The sequence below is a fragment of the Camelus ferus genome, chromosome 10 (assembly GCF_009834535.1).
Source record: "Camelus ferus isolate YT-003-E chromosome 10, BCGSAC_Cfer_1.0, whole genome shotgun sequence".
Taxonomy (NCBI): Eukaryota; Metazoa; Chordata; class Mammalia; order Artiodactyla; family Camelidae; genus Camelus; species Camelus ferus.
The window spans coordinates 43,241,166-43,265,413 of record NC_045705.1 but is presented as its reverse complement, the minus strand read 5'-3'; the positions used below and the strand labels follow the sequence as shown (position 1 = coordinate 43,265,413).

The window sequence follows — 24,248 nt, the reverse complement described above, 5'->3', positions numbered from 1 at the left end:
AATTGGTGAGTCATATGGTAGTTCTAGGTTTAGTTTTTTGAGAAACCTCCATGTTTTCCACAATGGTTGTCCCAATTTACATTCCCAACAGTGTACGAGGGTTCCCTTTTCTCCCCATCCTCACCAACATTTATTTGTGTTCTTTTTGATGATAGCTGTCCTGACAGGTGTGAGGTGAAAAATCTCATTGTGGTTTTGATTTATTTGCATTTCCCTGATGATTAGCAAAGCATCTTCTCACGTGCATGTTGGCCACCTGCATTTACTTTTTGGAAAAATGTATTCAGTTCATCTGCCCATTTTAAATCAAGTTGTTTGATACAGAGTTATATAAGCTGTTGATAAATGTTGGATATTAACCCTTTATCAGTTATATCCCTTGCAAATATCTTTTCACATTCAATAGGTTGTCTTTGCAGCTTGTCGAAGGTTTCCTTTACTGTGCAGAAGCTTTTAAGTTTAATGAGATCCCATTTGTTTATTTTGGCTTTTGTTTACATTAGGAGACAGAAAAAAGTATTGCTTTGATTCATGTCCAAGAATGTTCTTCCTATATTTTCCTCTAGGAGTTTTGTAGTGTCCAGTCTTACATTTAGGTCTTTAATCCATTTTGAGTTTATTTTCCTATACAGTATTAAAGGATGTCAATTTCATTCTTTTACATGTATCTGTCCAATTTTCCTCATATGTATTGAAGAGACTGTCTTCTCTATTGTATTCTGTTGACTCCTTTGTTGTAGATCAATTGGCCATAAATGTGTAGGTTTATTTCCAGGCTCTCCATTCTGTTGCATTAATCTGTGTGTCTGTGTAACTACCAGACTCGCTTGATTCCTCCAGCTCTGCTTTTCTTTCTCAAGATTGCTTTGGCTTTTTGGTGTATTTTTTGTTTCTGTACAAATAGTTCTGTGAAAAGTGCCATTGGTGTTTTCATAGGGATTGTATCAAATCTGTATATTGCCTTGAATAGTATGGTTATTTTAACAATATTGATTCTTCTAAATCCAAGAATATAGTATGTATTTTCATTTGTGTCAGCCTCAGTTTCTTTCATCAGTGTCATAGGTTTCCAAGTACAGGCCTTTTACCTCCCTAGGTAAGTTAATTCCTAGGTATGCTATTGTTTTCTTAGTGTCTAGAAATGCAACAAATTTCTATATATTAAATTGTAACTTTGCTGACCTTGTTGATGAACTCTAGTAGTTTTCTGGTGGTCTTTAGGATTTTCTGTGTAAAGTATCATGTCATCTGCACACAGTGACAGTTTTACTTATTTCTTTTGCACCTCTGACTGCTGTGACTAGGGCTTCCAGTATTATGTTGAATAAAAGTGATGAGAGTGAACATTCCTGTCTTGTTCCTGGTCTTGGAGGCAATGCTTTCAGCGTTTCATCATTGAGTATGATGTTAGCTGTGGGTTTGTCATATATGGCCTTCATTGTTTTGAGATACGTTTCCTTTATGCCCACTTTCTGGAGAGCTTTTTTATAATTGGATGTTGAACTTTATCAAAAGCTTTTCCTACATCTAATCTATTATATTCTTCAATTTGTTAACGTGCTCTTATCACAGTGATTGATTTTTAGATATTGCAAATTCCTTGGATAAATTCTATTTGGGTATGGCATATGAGCCTTTGTTTGCTAATATTTTATTGGGTATTTTGCATATATGTTCATCAGTGATACTTGCCTGTTCTTTTCAATACCTTCATCTGGTGTGATGCTGGCCTCATAGAATGTGTATGAATGTTCCTTCTGCAGTTTTTTGGAAAGTTTCAGAAGGATAGGTATTAACTAAATGGTCGAATTCACATGTGAAGCCATCTGGTCCTGAAGTTTAGTTTCTTGGGAGTTTGGGAGTTTTAATGTCATCACAGGTAGTTGGTTGTTCATGTCTTGTGTCCCTTTTTCAGTTGATCAGTCTGGCTAAAAGGTTTATAGATGGTTTCTGGGGTTTTCAGTCAAATTTATGCTAGTATAGAAGGAAAACTGCCTCCACCTCTTTATCCAGTCTAAAATGTGTAATAATAAAAACAGCAAATTTCATGTTACAGTACTCATTGTTTATAGCTGCAATTGCATTATAAAACTGCATCAAAGCTTTTAGCTTCTATGGCAAAAGTGTATGAAAATACTGCTTTGTCATTTAAGTAGGAATTGTTCTCACCACCCCAGCTGCCATTGAGAGCAAGCTCTGGATATGACCCCCCATAAACCTATGGCCAGTAGGATTACTCACCATCACTGGGCTCAATTGTCTTCCCAAATCTGGATTCTATGGTGGTTGTGCTCAGTGAGCTGAAGTTTTCTAATGACATTCTTACTGAATTAATAGAGCTACCTGTGATATTTTCATTATTAAAAACTATTTTCTTGACAGTTAATAAAGATTAGAGCAGAAAATAGGACAGATTAACCAAATTGAGTTGCTGCTTTGAAAAGACACAAATCATCAAAAGTGTAAATGAAAAAGGAAACATTGCAACTGATTGACAGTACAGAAATTCCAAGGACCATAAGATGCTATGAACAACTTTACTCCAACAAATGGAAAAACCTAGAAGAAATGCAAAAAAAATTTTTTGTAACAAATAAGTTGCTAAAACTGAATCAATAGTTTACAAAATTTCCCAATGAAGAAAAGCCCAGGACTAGAGAGCTTCCCTGGTCAATTTTACCAAACATTTAAAGAAGAATGGAGGAAGAAATCAAGATGGCAGGGTAGGGGAGGATAAGACTCACCTCCCCTGTTCACACATCCACTTGTGGAGGAAATCTCACTGAAACAAACTGGAGACTGGCAGAAAGACTGTTCTACAATGAAAGCTGTATAGGAAGACCCACACAGATTCAGGTAGGAAGGGAAGAGACGCTATGAATAAGGACCTGCACTCCTAGGAGGGGAAAAAGAGAGGGAGATAACAGAAGTTCAGAGCTCCTTCCTGGGGACTAAGGGGTTTGAAGCAGAGACTGTCAGCCTGCCTGGGGTCTGACACCAGGAAGACAAGTTCCCTTAGGTGACTTGCATACCAATGGGACTTACCAGAGGGCTGTAAGAGCCCAAGACTCAACGCATGAAGAACGTAACACACAAGGTTACTTCCACGAATAAGGGAGATCGAAACTTCCTACTACCACCCCAGTGCACTAAACATCCACTCAGGCCCTTGTAGCAGTAGATCAGTTGCCCACTAGGGCAAAGGCTGCTGTTGCTCAGGACAGTGTGCAGATGAGGTAGGCTATAACCCAGTATTTCATCTGAACAGGGCAAGAGTAGTCACTGTTTGTGCTCATGTACACAGTGGATCAGGAGCTGTATGAAACTCTGACTGGCACACCAGGACCGTCCTGATGCGTACCCCAGCTGGAACCAAACACTGCAGCCCTGTTCTCCTCCCGGGCAAAGGTACCAGTGCTAGGGGAGAGGAGAGAGAACACTTGGAGGGAATAGAATCTTCTCTGACCTCACCCCCAATAAGGGAGTGACAACTGCTGAGCATTGAAGAATCTCCAACTCACATCTAGCTCTGACTGTACGCATTTCAGCTCCTACCCTTACCAAGGGGATAGCTACCCACACACCCTGGAAGATGTGACCTGTGCTTACCTCATATCTAGCTCTCCCACCAAAGCCACTGAGCCAATGCAGACTGCATACAAATGCTTCCACACAAGGACACCCTTTCAAGACTGGGATAGGTAGCTGTTTCTCTGTCAAGAAAAATGAGGAGCCCAAGAAATTTGCTTCAATGGAAAGAACAAGTTGGGGAAAACAAATAACTGGTAAATTATTTAAAGCCTTCAAAGCATCAGTAATAAGAATGCTAACTGAACTTGGAAAAGAATAGATGAGCACAGAATTTTAACAAGGAATTGAACATACAAAAAAAGTCAGATGAAGAATACAATAACTGAAATGAAAACACAGCATATTAGGTGATACAGAAGAATTCACAAGTGATCTGGAAGATAGAATAATGGAAATCATCCACTTAAATGAAGGAAGAAAAACAGATTTTTAAATGAGGACATTTTAAACGATCTCTGAGGCACCATCAGGCCAACTAACATTTGCACCACAGGGATCCACGAAGGAGAAGAGACTGAGAAAGGAGTTGAAAATGCATTTGATGAAATTATGGCTGAAAAACCTCTCAATCCTGAAGAAGGAAATCCAGGTACAGGAAGTACAGTGTCCTAAACAAGATGAACCTAAAGAGACTTGTGCCCAGACAAAGCAGAATTAAATTATAAAAGATAAAGGGAAAACCCTGAAACTTAGGATACTCTACCCAGCGAGATTAATATTTCAAGTTGAAGCAGAGACAAGCACTTCTCAGACAAGCAAAACTAAAGGTGTTCATCAGCATTAAACCTATCATAAAAGAAGTGTTAAAGGGGTTTTCTCTAAGTAGAAAAGGATACAATGAGAAGAAGAGGAAAGTAAAATATGTAGTAAAGTCTATGAATCAACTGCTTAAATAAGCTGGGACAAAGATTAAAACAAAAATTAGAAAATCAATTATAACTACAATAAACAGTTAAGGGATAAACATGAAGATGTAAAGTGTAACATCAAAAACAAAATGATGGGGAGGGGATTATAACATGTAGATCTTTTACAAAGTGTTTAAACTTAAATGACTATGAATTTAAACAAGTAGATACAGTTATATATCAACATACATAAACCTGATGGTAACCACTAATCCCAAGCCTATAATCGATACACAAAAATGAGAAAGGAACACAAGCATACCACTAAAGACAGTTACCAAACTAAAAGAAAAGAAATAAACAACCAGAAAACAAGTTCAAAATGGCAATAATTACATACTTATAAATAATGACTTTAAATGTCAATTGGCTAAATGCTCCAATGAAGGACATAGGGTAGCTGATTGGATAAAAATACAAGACCCATTTACATGCTGCTTACAAGAGACTCACTTTAGAGATAAATATGCATGAAGATTAAAACTGAGGGGATGTAAAATATATTTCATGCAAATAGAAATTATAAGAAAGCTTGGGTACAGTACTCATACCAAAGTAGACTTTAAACCAAATCTGTAACAAAAGACAAAGAAGGGAATTATATAATGATAAAGAGAGCAATACAAGATGATATTATACTAATTAACCTTTATGTACCCAATATAGGAGCACCTAAATACATAAAGCAAATACTAAGACATAAAGGTAGAAAATGACAATGATGCAATAACAGTAGGGTACTTTAACACCCCACTTACATCAATAGACAGATCACCAACACAGAAAATCAGTGAGGAAACTGTAGTCTTAAATGACACATTAGATTAGTTGGATTGAATAGATATTTACAGAACATTACATCCAAAATCATCAGAATAAACATTCTGTACAAGTACACATGAAACATCCTATAGGAGAGATCACATGCTAGGTCAAAAACTACTCTCAACAACTTTAACACAATAGAAATTTTATCAAGCTTTTTTTCTGACCATAATGTTCTAAAAGTATAAAATCAGTCAAACACATGAAGACTAATCAACATGCTACTAAAAAAACAACTGGTGAGTAAAATAATCAAGGAGGAAATCAGAATACCCTAAGATACATGAAAATAGAAATAAAATTTTCTAAAATATATGAGATGCAGGAAAAGTAGTTCTAAGAGGGAAGTTTATAGCAATACAGGTGTGCCCCAGGAACTAAGAAAACTCACAAACAACATTATGTACTATCTCAGGAACTAGAACAATGTCAGCAGAAGGAAGGAAATGATAAAGATCAGTGAGGAAATAGAGACCAAAATAAAATAAAGACCAATTAAGTCAACAGCTTTTTTTTTTTAAGATAAACAAAAGTGAAAAATCTTTAGATAGACACACAAGGAAAAAAAGAGATAGGACCCAAATAAACAATAAATGAAAGAAGAGAAATAAAAACTATTACAGAGATTCAAACAATCATAAGAGAATCCTATGAAGAATTACATGCCATCTAATTTGACAACCCAGAATAAATGGAGAAATTTCTAGAAATACACAACCTGTGAAGACTGGATCAGGAAGAAATAGACAATCTGAATAGAATGCTTACTAGTAGTGAAACTGAATTAGATTAAAAAAAAAAAAAAAAAACCTCCCAACGAACAAAAATTCAGGACTAGATGGCTTCACAGGGAAATTCTACCAAACATATAAAAAAAAGATAATACCTTTCAAATTATTTCAAAAAATAGAAGAGAAGGGAACACTCACAAATTTATTTTATGAGGCCACAATCACCCTGACACTGAACCAAAGACACTACAAAAGAAGTTAATGACAGGCCAATATCTTTGATGAATACAGATGTAAAAATTCTCAACTATATATCAGCAAACCAAATTTAACAATATATAAAAAGGATCACCAGCCATAATCAAGTGAGATTTATTCAAAAGATGCAAGGATGGTTCAATAAATAATAATTGCAAAGTCAATGTGATACACTTCATTAAAAAAGGATAAAAATCACAATCATCTCAGTAGTTGCAAAAAAGGTATTTGAGATGATTCAGCATACATTCATGATAAAAATTCTCATCAACACTGGTAAACAGGAAACATATCTCAACATAATAAAGAAAGACCATTTATGACAAACCCACAGTTAAACATCATACTCAGTGATGAAAAGTTAAAAGCTTTCCCTCTAAAATTGGAAGCAAGATAAAGATGCCCATTTCTCACCATTTCTACTTACCATGGTATTGGAAGTCTTGGTCACAGTAATCAGACAAGGAAAAGAAAGAAAAGGCATTCAGATTGAAAGGGAAGAAGTAAAACTTTCACTATTTGCAGGTGAAATGATACTACATTAAAAGAAACCAAGTCACAACCAAAAAATTATTAGAACTAATAAATGAATTCAGTAAATTTGCAAGATACAAGATTAATATACAGGAATCTGTTGAATAACAATGAAATAATAGAAAAGAGAAATCAAGAAAGCAACCTTGGATCACCTCACAACAGTCAGAATGGCCATTACTAAATTAGTCCACAAACAATAAATGCTGGAGAGAGTGTGGAGAAAAGGGAACCCTCTTACACCATTGGTGGGAATATAATTTGGTGAAGCCACTATGGAAAACAATATGGAGATTCCTTAAAAAACTAAAAGTAGAGTTATCATATGATCCATCAGTCCCATTCCTGGGCACATACCTGAGAAGACTCTAATTCAAAAAGATACACATACCCCAGTGTTCACAGCAGGACTATTTACAATAGCCAAGACAGGAGGAACCTAAATGTTGCTCAACAAATGACTGAATAAAGAACCTGTGTATATATACACACACAGGAATACTACTCAGCCATAAAAAGAATGAAATCATTCCATTTGCAGCAACATGGTTGGACCTAGAGATTATCATACTAAGTAAACTAAGTCAGACAGAGAAAGACAAATATCATGGTATCACTTAATATGGAATCTAAAAAAAGTGACACAAATGACCTTACTTACAAAATAGAAACAGACTCACAGACATAGAAAACAAACTTATATTAAAAAAATGTTAAAAAAAAAAACCAAAAAACAAACTTATAGTTACCAAAGGGGAAAGGTAGAGGATGGATAAATTTAGAGTTTGGGATTAGCAGGTACAAACTACTATATACAGAATAGGAAAACAAGGTACTACCGTATAGCACAGGGAACTTTATAATACCTATAATGGAAAAGAATATAAATATTCATTTATATATATATGAATCACTATGCTGTACCCCAGAAACTAACATGACATTGTAAATCAGGTATACTTTAATTAAAAAATAAGAAAGCCACCTTGTTTAAAATCACATCATAAAGAATATACTACTAGGAATATACCTAACTAGGGAGGTGAAAGAGATCCCTTGTTCATGAATTGGAAGAATTAATACTGTTAAAATGTCCATACTACCCAAAGCAATCTACAGACTTAATACAATCTCTAGCAAAATACTCCATGACATTTCACAATACTGGGACAAACAATCCTAAAATTGATTTGGAACCACAAAAGATCCCCAATAGGCAAGGCACTCTTGAGAAAAAAGAACAGAAGTGAATGTATCATGCTCCCTGACTTCACACTATACTACAAAGTTATAGTATTCAATACAGTATAATACTGGCACAAATACCAACACATAGATCAAAGCAACAGAATGTAGAGCACAGAGATAAACCCACACACTTAAGATTAATTAATCTACAACAAAGGAGGGGAGAATATACAATGGAGAAAAGACAGTCTCTTCAAGAAGTGGTGCTGGAAAAACTTGACAGCTACATGCCAAGTAATGAAATTAGAATATTTTCTCATACCACATAGAAAAATAAACTCAAGATAGATTAAATACCCATGTGTAAGATCTTAAACCATAAAACTCCTAGAATAAAACATAAGCAGAACACTCTTTAATGTAAATCATAGCAATATATTTTTGCAGTCTTCTCAGGCAAAGGAAACAAAACAAAACAAAAATCCAAATTAAAATAAAATGCTACCTAATTAACCTTTAAATCTTTTGCACAGCAATTGAAACCATCAACAAAAGACCATCTACAGAATAGGAGAAATATTTGAAAATTGTAAATTATATAACTGGTAAGGGGGTTAGTATCTAGAATACATAAACTGCTTGTACTACTTAGTATCAAAAAAAACCCACAGATAATCCTATATAAAAATGGGCACAAAAACTGAATAGATTTTTTTCCAAAGATATAGATATAGATACAGATACAGATATCTACCCAACCGGCACATAATAAAGATCTTTAATATCACTAATCATTAGAGAAATGCAAAGCAAAGCCACAATGAAATATCACCTCACACCTCTCAGAATGGCTGTCATCAACTAGATCACAAATAACAAATGTTGCTGAAGATGTGGAGAAAAGGGCAACCTAGTTCGTTGTTGGTGGGAATGTAAATTGGTGCTACCACTATGGAAAGTTTTATAGAGTTTCCTCAAAAAATCAGAAAACAGAACTACCATGTGACCCAGCAGTTCTACTCCTGGGTATGTATGTATGTGTGTGTGTGTGTATGTATATATATATATAAAGTGTACACATTTTACTGATATATTTTGCTTGTATAACCATTTCCCTCAAATGACTCACTTAAATGTTTATTTTAAACAGAAACTAAGAAAAATAATGGTAGCTATGACATGAAAATAATAGTAGCTATGTGATATGTTTATATATATATATATCACAAATATATATACACACATCACAGATATATATGTGATATCTGTGTGTGTGTGTGTATATATATATGTATATCTCAATCTCACAGATATATATACACACACACACACACATACATACATGCATATCACATCTTTATCCATTCATCTGTTGATGGAAACTTAGGTTGTATCTGTATCTTCACTACTGTAATTCTGCTGTGGACATTGGGGCACATGTATCTTCTCAAATCAGTGTTTCCATTTTCATCAGATATATACCCAGGAGTACACCTGAAATTAATGTCATAAATCGAATATACTTCAATTAAAGTAAAGAAAGAAAGAATAGAGGAAAGAAAAGTTAACAAACTCTTCCCAAAAAATTGAAGAGAAGGGAACACTCTCAAACTCTTTTTACAGGAGCAGCATTATCCTGTTACCAAAACCAGAAAAGGACCCTGTAGAAAAGAGAACTACAGGCCAGTATCTCTCGTGAATATAGATGCAAAAATGCTCAGTAAAATATTAGCAAACCAGATTCAGCAGCACATTAAAAAGATCATTCAACCATGACCGACCATGGCCAACTGGGATGCAAGGTTGATTAAACATACACAAAATCAACCAATGGGATACATCACATGAATATAATTAAAGAACCATATGAACATCTCAGTAGAAGCAGAAAAGCATTTGACAAGATTCAGTATTTCTTCATAATAAAATCTGTTAATAAATTAGGCCTGGAAAGAACATGTCTCAACATAATAAAGGCCATACATGACACAAGCCCATAGCTAAGAGCATATTCAATGTTAAAATGTTGAAAAATTTCCTCTGAGATCAACAAGACAAGGATGCCCATCCTCATCATTCCTATTCAACATGGTACTAGAAGTCCTAGCTAGAGAAATCCAGCTTTAAAAAGCAACCAAAGTTATCAGAATTGGAAAGATAGAAGAAAATTGTCTATTTGCAGGTAACATAATTTTATTATAGAGAAAAATCCTAAAGACTACCAAAAACTTCTTAGATCTAATAAATCCAGTACATTGGCAACATATAAAATTACCATATAAAACTGAGTAGCATTTCTATACACTAACAATGAATTCTCTGAAAAAGGAATAAACTGATTCCATTTACAGTAGCATCAAAAACAACAAAATAGGAATGTATTTACCTAAGTAGGTGACAGAGGTCTACTCTGATATCTACAAGACACTGATAAAAGAAATTACAAAGAAGAACTCATACCAATCCTTCTCAAACTCTTCCAGAAGATTGAAAAGGAAGGAATACTCCCAAACTCATTCTATGAAGCCTCCATCACCCTGATACCAAAACCAGGCAAAGACACTACCAAAAAAGAGAATTATCAACTGATATCACTGATGAACATAGATGCCAAAATCCTCACCAAAATATTAGCAAATAGAATCCAACAACACATAAAAAAGATTATACATCATGACCAAATGGGGTTCATCCCAGGGACACAAGGGTGGTTCAACAAATGCAAATCAATCAATGTACTACATCACATCAACAAGAGAAAGGACAAAAACCACCTGATCATCTCAATAGATGCAGAAAAAGCATTTGATAAAATTCAACACCCATTTATGATAAAAACTTCTCACCAAAGTGTGTATAGAGGGAACATATCTCAACATAATAAAAGCTATATATGACAAACCTACAGCCAGCATAGTACTCAATGGTGAAAAACTCAAAAGCTTCCCACTGAAATCTGGGAGAAGACAAGGATGCCCGACTATCACCACTCCTATTCAACACAGTCATAGAAATCCTAGCCAGCAATCAGCAATCAGGCAAGAGAGAGAAATAAAAGGGATCCAAATTGGAAAAGAAGAGGTAAAAGTGTCACTATATGCTGACGACATGATACTATATATAGAAAGCCCTAAAAGGTCCACACAAAAACTACTAGAGCTGATTGAAGAATTCAGCAAGGTAGCAGGTTACAAGATTAACGTTCAAAAATCAGTTGCGTTTCTTTACACTCACAATGAATCAACAGAAAAAGAAAGTAAAGAAACAATCTCCTTTAAAATAGCACTCAAAGTAATAAAATACCTTGGAATAAATCTAACCAAGGAGGTGAAAGAATTATATACAGAAAACTATAAACCATTGATGAAGGAAATTAAAGAAGACTTAAAAAAATAAAAGGATATCCCATGCTCTTGGATTGGAAGAATCAATATTGTTAAAATGGTCAAACTGCCCAAGGCAATCTACAGATTTAATGCAATCCCTATCAAATTACCCAGGACATATTTCACAGAACTAGAACAAATTATAATAAAAATTTATATGGAACCACAAAAGACCTAGAATTGCCAAAGCATTACTGAAGAGAAAGAAAGAGACTGGAGGAATAACTCTCCCAGACTTCAGGCAGTACTATAGAGCTACAGTCATCAAGACAGCATGGTATTGGTATAAAAACAGACATATAGACCAATGGAATAGAATACAGAGCCCAGAAATGAACCCACAAACTTTTGGTCAACTAACCTTCGACAAAGAAGGCAAGAATATACAATGGAATAAAGACAGTCTCTTCAGCAAATGGTGTTGGGAAAACTGGACAACAGCATGTAAAGCAATGGAAGCTAGAACACTCTCTTACACCATATACAAAAATAAACTCAAAATGGATCAAAGACTTAAACATAAGACAAGATACAATAAACCTCCTAGAGGAAAATATAGGCAAAACATTATCTGACATACATCTCAAAAATTTTCTCCTAGAACAGTCTACCCAAGCAATAGAAATAAAAGCAAGAATAAACAAATGGGACCTAATGAAACTTACAAGCTTCTGCACAGCAAAGGAAATCATAAGTAAAACAAAAAGACAACCTACGGAATGAGAGAAATTTTTGCAAACGATAGAACCAACAAAGGCTTGATCTCCAGTATATATAAGCAGCTCATACGACTTAATAAGAAAAAAACAAACAACCTAATCCAAAAATGGGCAGACGACCTAAACAAGCAATTCTCCAAGGAGAACATACATATGATCAATAGGCACATGAAAAAATGGTCAATATCACTAATTATCAAAGAAATGCAAATCAAAACTACAATGAGGTATCACCTCACACCAGTCAGAATGGCCATCAATCAAAAATCCAGAAATGACGAATGCTGGAGAGGATGTGGAGAAAAGGGAACCCTCCTACACTGCTAGTTTGGTGCAGCCACTGTGGAAAACAGTATGGAAATTCCTCAAAAGACTAGGAATAGACTTACCCTATGACCCAGGAATCCCGCTCCTGGGCATATATCCAGAAGGAACCCTACTTCAAAATGACACCTGCACCCCAATGTTCATAGCAGCACTATTCACAATAGCCAAGACATGGAAACAGCCTAAATGTGCATCAGCAGATGACTGGATAAAGAAGAAGTGGTATATTTATACAATGGAATTCTATTCAGCCATAAAACCCGACAACATAATGCCATTTGCAGCAACATGGATGCTCCTGGAGAATGTCATTCTAAGTGAAGTAAGCCAGAAAGAGAAAGAAAAATACCATATGATATCACTCATATGTGGAATTAAAAAAAAAGCATAAATACAAAACAGAAATATAGAATTCAAACTTGTGGTTGCTAAGGGGGCGCAGGGGGTGGGAAGGGATAGACTGGAATTTCAAAATTGTAGAATAGATAAACAAGAGTATGTTGTATAGCACAGGGAAATATATACAAGATTTTATGGTAGCTCACAGAGAAAAAAATGTGACAATGAATATATATATGTTCATGTATAACTGAAAAATTGTGCTCTACACTAGAATTTGACACATTGTAAAATGATTATAAATCAATAAAAAATGTTTAAAAAAATTAAAGATACTAACAAATGGAAATGTATTCCATGTTCATGGATTGAAAGAATATTTTTTAAATGTCAGTACTAATGAAAACCATCTGTAGATTCAATGCACTCTCTAGCAACATTCCAATGGAATTTTTTTTTTCAGAACTGTGTGAGAAATACTCTTTTACTGACATGAGGAAATGGTTATTAGACAGACATACTGTGGTAATCATTTGACAATATATGTAACTGAAACCATCATGCTGTAATGCCTTAAACTTATACACTGATGTATACCAATTATTTCCCAATAAAACTGGAGCATACTTTTCTTGACTGTTACCATGTAATTCAAAACCCACAGTGAACATGGCCATTGTTCTGAAGCATGTTAAAGTCTAAGAGGGGCCTATTTGGCATTTTCACATACTTGATGAGATGTGAAATTTATTTTCCACTAACCTGAAGGCTGTTTATTTATTCATTCTTTTATACAGCACACAGAGAAACCTGACACTCTGATTGGGTCTCATTTCTTGTATATGCTTGCAAACAAATCTATCTCTGTATTTGTTGTTGCTCATGAAAGAGCCGTGCGGGTTCCTGAGACCTGGTTCTTCAGTTCTTGTGGAGAGTAATACTGTGGTCGGCTAAGCTAACCAAATGGTTTCACGCCATAGCTACCATTAGTTTCCTTAGCTTCTATTGGTTAAACTAAATATATAAGGGAGTCATTTGGGAGCAAATTGTATCAGTGATTTAAAATCATGGAATATGAGCTGTAAGTCAAGGTGTATTGCTGGAAAATTTCTAGGCTCTAGACACTTCTTTGTCCAAACTGGCTGCCTTAATCTGACTCAAGTCACCCGCTCAATTAGAATCTCCTGTTCGCTCACTCTAAATATGTGCATGCATATGTATATATGTGTAATCTTTCATCCCCAAATTTTGGAACATTATGATTTCTTATCATTTTTCCTAGTAATAGAGCCAGTGCACACAACTTGAGGGAAAGCATTTTTTAAACCTGTTACTTTAATATATTGGTAGCCAGCATGTCTCCTTTCCATTCTCCATAAAGAATGTAAAGCATTTAAAGATTTCCACTTTAGCTGGCAGTAAACATATCTCACAAGCCATGCCCTATTCAACATTGTTATCAATTAAGTAGATGAAGATTCTAAGGGCACCCCTGGTCTATCAAGTTTGCAGATGTCACTAAACTGAAGGAGGACAAGCCATGATGATGATAGAAATGACATTTAGAAAACATTGTGACAGGCAAGAGCAATGAAATGGATCTAACAAAGTGAAATACAATGTGGATAAACACCAAGTTTTAAACTTGCTGCCCCCAAACAACTAGCTACACAAGACGCAATAGGGCTTAATGAGGTTTCAATCTTCATTAAGCTCAATACAAGTCAACACTATGACATAACCAAAGTAAATAAGAAAATAAACATTGAAATCAGGCTGCATTAAAGAAAATACAGTACATAAAACAAGGTAACCATGAGTTTCAATTCACTCTGTTGATCAGACCATTACTGAGGAAATTCATTTAGTTTAGTAATTCAGCAACCTCATTTGAGAAATGGAGATATAAATTTCTATTCAACTGAATTATTAGAATTAAATGTGATAATGCATATAAAAGACTCGGCACAATGTATGGCACAAAGCAAATGTTAAATTTATGGTAGATGATGACAATGAAATGGAAATACTCAAAGCAGCAAGATTTAAAACTATGACTGGTCAAAAAATAAGATGTTTAATCCAGAAATGAGATGATTCAGTGGAGACACAAGTTTTCTTTTAAGAATAAAGAGTAAAGATGTGATCAAAGGGATTGGGAATTCTGTGATTACCAAGGCTATAAACAATGATCATGGAGATGGGCAACAAAAAGTCGTTTCTAACACTCAGAAAAGTACCGAGTTGCATGCTTTGAATACCTTCAATGCAGGTGAGTTAAGACTGAAGAGCTTTAAGCACAGAGACTGGGTCAAGATGGCACAGTAGAGAAAAATCACAGGTCACCTTCTCCCATAAATACACCAAGAATTATATTTATAAACCCACTGAATCACGCAGAACACCTACTAAACTCTGGCAGAGTGTCTCTCACTTTGAAATAAGGATTCTCACAGAATCTGGTAAGAAAAAAAAGAAAAAATTGCTGCAGGACCAGCCCTGTAGGGATGGAGTGGCATAGGAAGAAAGGCACTCTCAGACTGGGACGCCCCCTCTCCAGCTGGGAGGTCAGCAGGGACAAAAGCAGAGCTTCGGAGGCTCGGAGGAGAAAGTGATAACCGCTTGGCAGACAGAACTAAGGGAAACTGACATGGAGGTTCCCTGTGATCCCCAGCTCTAGATGCGAGCGAGCAGGGACAAGTTGGGACTGGCTGGTGGAGATGGGTGAGGAGCCCAGGCAGAGGGATGGATCCCACTGCACAGAGGCAGCCTCAGGGGGCTGGAGGGTAGTGTGATCTCTGGCTAGGTGTGTGCAGAACAGAACAACCTGGGACCCCCATTAAAAAGCACCACTGCCTGTGGTGGGGCAGGGTGCAACACAGCTGTTTTCTCTGCTTGCCTTCATTTTTGGTGTGTTCTGGAGAGAAGCTTTATTATAGCTATCATGGCTACACAGAGGCAGGGCTGAAAAGGGAATCCATACCCAGAAGCCCTGCAACTTCACAGGCAAGACTGAGACTTCTTTACAGCCCCATGCAGAGAGGGATGATTTGTTTTCTCTAGAACACTTGTGGACCTGTGCCTCTGGGATGAACAGGCAGTGAGTGGAGTTCTAACTTACTGTGGGGGCAAGTATGGATATTTACAACAGGCTGGCATACCATACTGTGGTATGTGGAGGTGGTGCTGAGGTCTTCACTGACCCTGCGGCACACCACAGATTCAGGTGTGTGATTGCACACTTGCTATGGCAGGTCTTAGCACCTGCAATTGGCAGATCTGCACTGGTGGTTCCTGGGGCTCAGAAGCCAGGGGACACCAAAGCAGGTGGCTGATATTCCTGCAGCTAGGGCAGGGACAAAAGCATCATCCACAAAGAATACTTTGTAAGCCCACATAACAAGTGACAGGCAACACCACAGAAGGCACTTCCAAGTGGACATCTCCTGCCTACTCTTCTTCCCAGCTGAAGTGCTCCAACTCTGCCTACTACACACCACAGCCCAGAAATGAGTCTAGAAGCCTCTATTTCAGCAACAGGGGAGAGGACCAGGCACCTGTCAAGGCTGTGACAACCACAGAACAAAAAAGGAGGCCTGGCTCAACAACAACAATCAGGGCAGGCTTTGAACACAACACCTACCACACCCCCAGTGAAAAGGATAACAGCCAACACTCACGGAAGAAAGATGTGGCAACCATCCATACTAAGAGCAGCCATTGCAACAAAATTACCAGATGCACACAGTCTACACAGAAATGCTCCCACTTTAAGTAAAAACAAACAAAAAATAAAATAGCCCCTCAAGACCACAGTAGATAACTGATACTCCTAAATCCACAGATCCAGAGAAATACAACTAAAATGAAGAAACAGAGGAACTACTCCCAATTAAAAGAAAAAGAGACATACCTTGAAAGAATGATCAATAAAGCAGACCTCAATAGTCTACTAGATCATGACTTCAAAAAGGGAGAGACCAAAGCACTGAAGGAACTAAGAGACTGTGAATAGAGACAGAGAATATTTTAAAAGGGAAATTGAAACTTAAAGAAGAGCCAATTAAAAACAGAAAACTCAATTGCTGAGATAAGAGCCAAGCTAAAGGCAGTCAAAAGCAAACTAGGTAATGCAGAGAAACAAATGACTTAGAAGACAGGGTTACAAAAGTCACCCAATCAGGATAGCAGACAGAAAAGCAAGTAAAAACCAATGAGGGCAATGTAAGGACCTAGGGGATAATATAAAGCATGCCAACCTACACATAATAGGGGTCCCAGAAAGACAAGAAAGAGAAAAAGGGATTCAAAAGGTATTTCAAGAAATCATGACTGAACATTTTCCAAACCTAAAGAAGGCTACAGTATCCAAGTACAGGAGGCACAGAGGGTCCCAAATAAGAACTCAAACAGACCTACACCAAGACATATTATAATTAAGATGGCCAATTTAAAGATAAAGAAATGATTCTAAAGGCAGCAAGAGGAAAAAAAAGAAAAAAAGAATTAGTTACAAGGGAATCCCCATGAGGCTTTCAGCTGATTTCTCACACAAACACTTCTGGCCAGAAGGGAATGGCAAGATATATTCAAAGTCCTGAATGAGAAAAAGCTGCAACCTAGGATACTCTATCCAGCAAACTACCTTTTAGAGTGGGAGAGAAAGAAACTGAAAGAATTCAGCAATACTAAACTTAAACTAAAAGAAATATTGAACAGTCTACTCTAAATGAAAAAGAAACAGGAAGCTATAAAAATAAGAAAACCATAATTGGAAATGTGGTAACTACAATGAGTTGCAAGAGAACAAACATGAAGATGTTAAATAAATAAATAAAAATAAAGGATATCAAACTCCTAAAGGGTGGGGGAGGGGAGCAAGAAAATACAGATTTCTCTTTTTTTTCCTCCCCTTCTTTTTAGGATGTGTTTGACCTATATGACTATCAGTCTAAAGCAAACAGATATATTAAGGGGTTAACATACTTGAAAAACAGGGTAACCACAAATCAAAAGCATACAGTAGAGTCACAAAAACCAAAAAGAAACCAAGCTAATAACAAAAGAAAATTATCGAAAAACAAAAAGGAAAAGAAAGGAACAAAGAAGAAATACCACATCAACTGGAAAACAAAGTTCAAAATGGCAGCAAACACACATCTATCAATAATTACTATAAATTTCAATGGACTAAATGCTCCAATCAAAAGACAGAGTTGAGGGGAGTGTATAGCTCAAGTGATGGACTGCATGCTTAGCATGCAGGAGGTCCTGGGTTCAATCCCCAGTACCTCCTCTAAAAACACATAAACCTATTTATGCTCCCTCTCAAAAAAAAAAACTAAATATAAAAAGACAGTGGTAGATTGGATAATAAAACAAAAACCTACTGTATGCTGCTTACAAAAGACCCACTTTAGAGTGAAGGACACACACAGATTGAAAGTAAGAGGATGGAAAAAGATATTTCATGCAAATGACAAGAAAGCAGGAGTAGCAATACTCACATCAGACAAAACAGACTTTAAAACAAAGGCTATAAAGAGAGATAAGGACAGTATATAATGATCAAAGGAGCAATACAGGGTGAAGATATTATACTTGATAGCATATATACACTCAATATAGGAGCACCTAAATATATGAAATACTAACAGACATAAAGGAAGATATTGATGGGAATACAATAATAGTAGGAGACTTTAACACCCCACTAACATCATTGGATAAGGTCTTCCAGACAGAAAATCAATAAGGCAATGAAAATACTAAATGATACAATCAAATAGTTGGACTTTGTTGATATTTTTAGGACATTACATCCCCCCAAAACAGAATATACATTCTTTTCAAGTGCTCATGGAATATTCTCTAGGCTAGACCACATACTTGGGCATAGAAGAAGCCTCAGCAAATTTAAGAGGATAGAAATTATTCCAAGTATCTTTCTTCTCTGACCACAATGTCATTAAACTAGAAATCAACCACAGAAAAACAAATGAGGAAAAAAAAAAACCAGCATGGAGACTAAACAACATGCTACTATACAACCAGTGGATCAGCGATGAAATCAAAGAAGAAATTCAAAAATACCTTGAGACAAACGACAGTGAAAACACAACCACACAAAATCTATGCAGCAAAAGCAATCCTAAGAGGGAAGTTCATAGTGATACAGGCCTTCCTCAAAAAAGAAGAACAATCTCAAATAAACAATCTAACCTCCCACCCAAAAGAATTAGAAAAAGAAGAACAAACAAAACCTAAAATCAGCAGAAAGAAATCATAAAGATCAGGGAGGAAATAAATAAAATAGAGATTTTTAAAAAACAAAAAAAATCAATCAAACCAACAGCTGGTTTTTTTTTTTTTTCCAAAGATAAACAAAATTAACAAATCTCTGGCCAGGCTCACCAAGAGAGAGAGTACACAAATAAACAAAACAAGAAATGAAAATGGAAAAATTACAACCAACACCATAGATATACAAAAAAAATCATAAGAGAACGCTATGAGCAACTATATGGCAATAAATTGGACAACTTAGAAGAAATGGACAAGTTTCTAGAAACATACCATCCACCAAAACTGAATCAAGAAGAAATAGATCATTTGAACAGACCAATCACTTGAAGTTAAATAGAATCAGCAATAAAAAACCATATGGCTTCACTGGGGACTTCTGCCAAACATACAAAGAAGAGCTCATACCAATCCTTCTCAAACTCTTCCAAAAGATTGAAGAGGACGGAGTACTCCCAAACTCATTCTATGAAACCACCGTCACCCTGATGATAAAGCCAGACAAACACAGTACCAAAAAATAAAGCTATGGGCCAATATCATTGATGAATATAGATACAAAAATTCTCAACAAAATATTAGTAAACAGAATCCAACAACACATAAAAAAGATTATACATCATGATCAAGTTGGGTTCATCCCAGGGACACAAGGATGGTTCAACATATGCAAATCAATCAATGTGATACACCATATCAATAAGAGAAAGGACAAAAATCACATGATCATCTCAATAGATGCAGAAAAAGCATTTGATAAAATTCAACACCCATTTATGATAAAAAAAACTCTTATCAAAGTGGGTATAGAGGGAGCATATCTCAACATAATGAAAGCTATTTATAACAAACCTACAGCCAGCATAACACTCACAGTGGTGAAAAGCTGAAAGCCTTTCCACTAAAACCTGCAACAAGACAAGGATGCCCATTCTCATCACTTTTATTCAATGTTAATATTGGAAGTCCTAGCCATAGCAGTTAGACAAGAAAAATATATAAAAGGGATCCAAATTGGAAGAGAAGAGGTAAAATTGTCATTATATGCAGATGACATGATACTAAATATAGAAAACCCTAAAGACTCCACATAAAAACTACTAGAGCTAATAAAAATTTGTCCAGGTAGCAGGATATAAGATTAACATACAGTAGTCAGTGGCATTTCTTTACACTAATGAATATATCAGAAAAGGAAAGTAAAGAAACAACACCTTTTAAAATTGCATCCAAAGAATAAAATACTAGGAATAAATCTGACCAAGGAAGTGAAAGATTTATATGTGGAGAACTATAAAACATTGACTAAGGAAATTAAAGATGACTTAAAGAAATGGAAAGATATCCCATTTTCTTGGATTGGAAGAATTAATATTATTAAAATGGCCATACTACCCAAAGCAATCTATAGGTTTAATGTGATCCCTATCAAATTACCCAGGACATTTTTCACAGACCTAGATGAAAACAATCATAAAATTTATGTGGAATCAGGAAAGACCGAGATTTGCCAAAGCATTACTGAAGAAAAAGAATGAAGTTGGAGTAATAACCCTCCCAAACTTCAGACAATACCACAGAACTACAGTAATCAACACAGCATGGTGTTGGCAAAAACCAGACATATGGATCAATGGAACAGAATAGAGAGCCCAGAAATGAACCCACAAACTTTTAGTCAATTAATCTTTGACAAACGAGGCAAGAACATACAATAGTGTAAAGATAGTCTCTTCAGCAAAGGGTTTTGGAAACCTGGACAGTTGCTTGTAAATCAATGAAGTTAGAATACTCCTTCACATCATACACAAAAATAAACTCAGAATGGCTTAAAGACTTAAACATAAGACAAGGCACTATAAACCTCTTAGAAGAAAATGTAGGAAAAACAGTATCCAACATAAATCTCAGCAGTGTTCTGCTAGGGCAATCTACCTAGGCAATAGAAATAAAAATAAAAATAAATGGGACCTAATTAAACTTATAAGCTTTTGCAGAGCAAAGGAAACCATAAGCAAAACAAAAAGACAGCCTAATAGGAGAAAATATTTGCAAAAGATGAGAGTAACAAGGGCTTATTTTCCAGAATATATAAACAGCTCATACAACTTAAAAAAAAAACACACAAATCAATTCAAAAATGGGCAGAAGACATAAACAAGCAATTCTCCAATGAAGACATACAAGCGGCCAATAGGCACATGAAAAAATGCTCAATATTGCTAATTATCAAAGAAATGCAAATTAAAACTACCATGAGGTACCTCACACTAGTAAGAATGGCCATCATTCAAAAGTCCACAAACAAATGCTGGAGTGGCTGTGAAGAAAAGGGAACCCTCCTACACTGTTGGTGGGAATGTAGTTTGGTGCAGCATTATGGAGTATGGAGATTCCTCAAAAGACTAAAAACAGGCTTACCATGTGATCCCACCCCTGGGCATATATCCAGAGGGAACCTTTATTCAAAAAGATACATGCACCCCAATATCCATAGCAGCACTATTTACAATAGCCAAGACATGGAAGCAACCTAAATGTCCATCGACAGATGACTGAATAAAGAAGTTGTGGTATATTTACATAATAGAATAATACTCAGTCATAAGATAATAAAATAATGCCATTTGCAGCAACATGAATGGACCTAAAGATCATCATTCCAAGTAAGCCAGAAGAAAGAGAAAGACAAATACCACATGATATCACTCATACATGGAAATCAAAAAAGAAGAAAAAAAATAACACTATGAACTCATCTGCAAAACAGAAACAGACTTGCAGACATAATGAACAATCTTTTGGTTGCTGGGGAAAGGGAATGGGAAGGGATAAATTTGGGATTTTGAAATTTTCAAATGTTAGCCACTATATATAAAAATAGATTAAAAATGTTCTGCTTTACAGCACAAGGAACTATGTTCAATGTCTTGTGATAATCTTTAATGAAGAATATGAAAACCAATATATATGTATGCATATGCATGACTGGGATATTGTGCTGTACACCAGAAATTGACACATTGTAACTGATGGTACTTCAATAAAAAATTTTTTTTAATTTTTAAAAAGAGTATAATCAGACATTGAGTTGAGATAGAGATAAAATAGATGAATGTATTTCAATGTGGTAGGTGATATCACTGTGAACTGGGAAAAGTGCAATAGCTTGATTTTCCACTCAAGTAAGTTCTTGATCTTTTATGCATTTTTGGCTGCTTAGTTATAATTTTACTTAGAAATATGTTTTTTAATGAAACATTTAGAAAGTTTCACAGAACACATCAACTTCTTTTTTAAACTTAGACATGTCTACATTTTTTACTTGAGAGGTGGCCAAGGGAGTACAGTGCCTCTAAAAAATCTTTCCTATGTTCTCTGTTAAGTGCTTATAAGGTTCAGTTTTCATAGTGCAGCTATCTTATTATTTCCCTAATGATGAAACTTCTTTAACCTCATTTCTAAACAGGATGGGAAGATATTCTGCCGACGGACAGCTTGTGATTGCCAGAATCCAAGCGTTGACCTTTTCTGTTGCCCAGAGTGTGACACCAGGGTCACAAGTCAATGTTTAGATCAGAATGGACACAAGCTTTATCGAAGCGGAGACAATTGGACTCACGGCTGTCAGCAGTGCCGGTGTCTGGTATGTCCGCTTCCTTTAAAGGGTGTTATCCCTAATCTGAGGGGGGTGGTTACAAACTCAGTTGCCTGTGGGCCCTCGTTTCCTGCTATTTGTGATGCTGTGCAGGGATCTGTGGGTCTTGTGACTAACAACAGGGCATATGCTCTTCCAGAAGACATTTGGATTCTACTATTTAAAACACCATGCAAGACAGAAACAACATATTTATGGCACAGATTTGGCCCAAGTTCATTTACAACTGCTACTTTTTAGCAAATCCAGAGCAATACAACCCTTCCATGATAGTTTTCAAAGCCTTGACTGGGACTTGTAGTTCTTATAGAGCCAAATCTTTCATTTCTTGGGACATTACCACTGAAGGTTTCAGTATGAGAGAGAACAGGACAGAGTGGAAATATCAGGGATTGATACTGATTCTAGGGTCATACAGACCCAGAATTCAATCCTGTTTCTCCCACATGTTCTGTGTGATTAACTTGGGCAGGTCCTAGCATTTCACTGATCATTCTTTCCTTCAGTGTACACAAGTGGATGAACACCAATTCTGTAGCACTATTATGAAGATTAGAGATACATGTGAAAGGCACACCTAGTACTTGACACATAGACGGTACTTAGTGCACAGTGGTTACTATTGTTACTGTGTCCTCGATTGAAAAAATTTTTTCAGGTGCTATGCTAAGCCTTTATATAGAAAAAATGAAGTTATTTTGGATCTTAATATAGGGGTACTGATAGTATAATCATATTTGAGAAAGTCCAGAGGAAAAGTTTCATTTCTGGACCAGATAATTTGTTTTAAATTATACCACAAATATTTCTATTATTACACAGACTGTTAAGACACATTGTCATAGTGAATATGATGTTCCATATGGGAGGAACTCACAGCCAGTGGAGTTAAGTCATAACTAAGCCAATTTATAATGGAAACGGGTAGTTGTGTTCCATAGTTTAACAGTTGCTGAAATGAATGATTCGGTCTGTGGATACTGTATAAAAACAGGCACTCAGAGAACTTGTGCTATAAACTTCTATTGGATTTTCTAAAAATCAGCTGGTGAATGTGCAGATAATCTTAATAGAATAAATCCTTCTTAATCACCCCTAATACTGTAACTCAGATATGTTCAAATCATAGCCATTTTTTACATTTCCCATCCAAGCACAGACAAATCCAACACAACTATAGAATTAGCTTCCCCATCAGTCTGGTAAATTGCATTTCTCTTTCACAAAGCCAATCATCAGGCACTCAGAAGAATTGGTATTAGTTTTAGACAGGAAATTTTCATAGAATTTTAAAAGAGTATCCTCTCCTACCCCGAGTCCTTAAGGTTAATATTTCCTGGGAAAACTGAAGCTGTTGAACACACAGCTTAATAACGATTTGAGAATGTTACTGTAGGTTATATTTAATAAATATTTATCAAGAGTTTGCACGTGCCAGGCTCTGGAAAATATAATGGTGAGCATGACAGACATGGTCTAAG

General features: G+C 35.9%; 1 protein-coding gene and 1 long non-coding RNA gene across 5 annotated transcripts in view; one reads left to right on the top strand and one right to left on the bottom strand.

The window, feature by feature from the left end:
- LOC116666415 overlaps nt 1-24,248 on the bottom strand; it is a 101,025-nt gene that overhangs the window by 29,820 nt on the left and 46,957 nt on the right. The gene's annotated exons all lie outside the window — the stretch shown is intronic.
- Nucleotides 1-24,248, top strand: part of NELL1 (neural EGFL like 1) — a 748,929-nt gene that overhangs the window by 720,825 nt on the left and 3,856 nt on the right. For all 4 annotated transcript variants that reach the window (XM_032488858.1, XM_032488857.1, XM_032488860.1 and 1 more), the window contains one exon: nt 22,579-22,755. In XM_032488858.1, the coding sequence (XP_032344749.1) occupies nt 22,579-22,755 (177 nt within the window). The remainder of the gene's footprint in view (nt 1-22,578; nt 22,756-24,248) is intronic.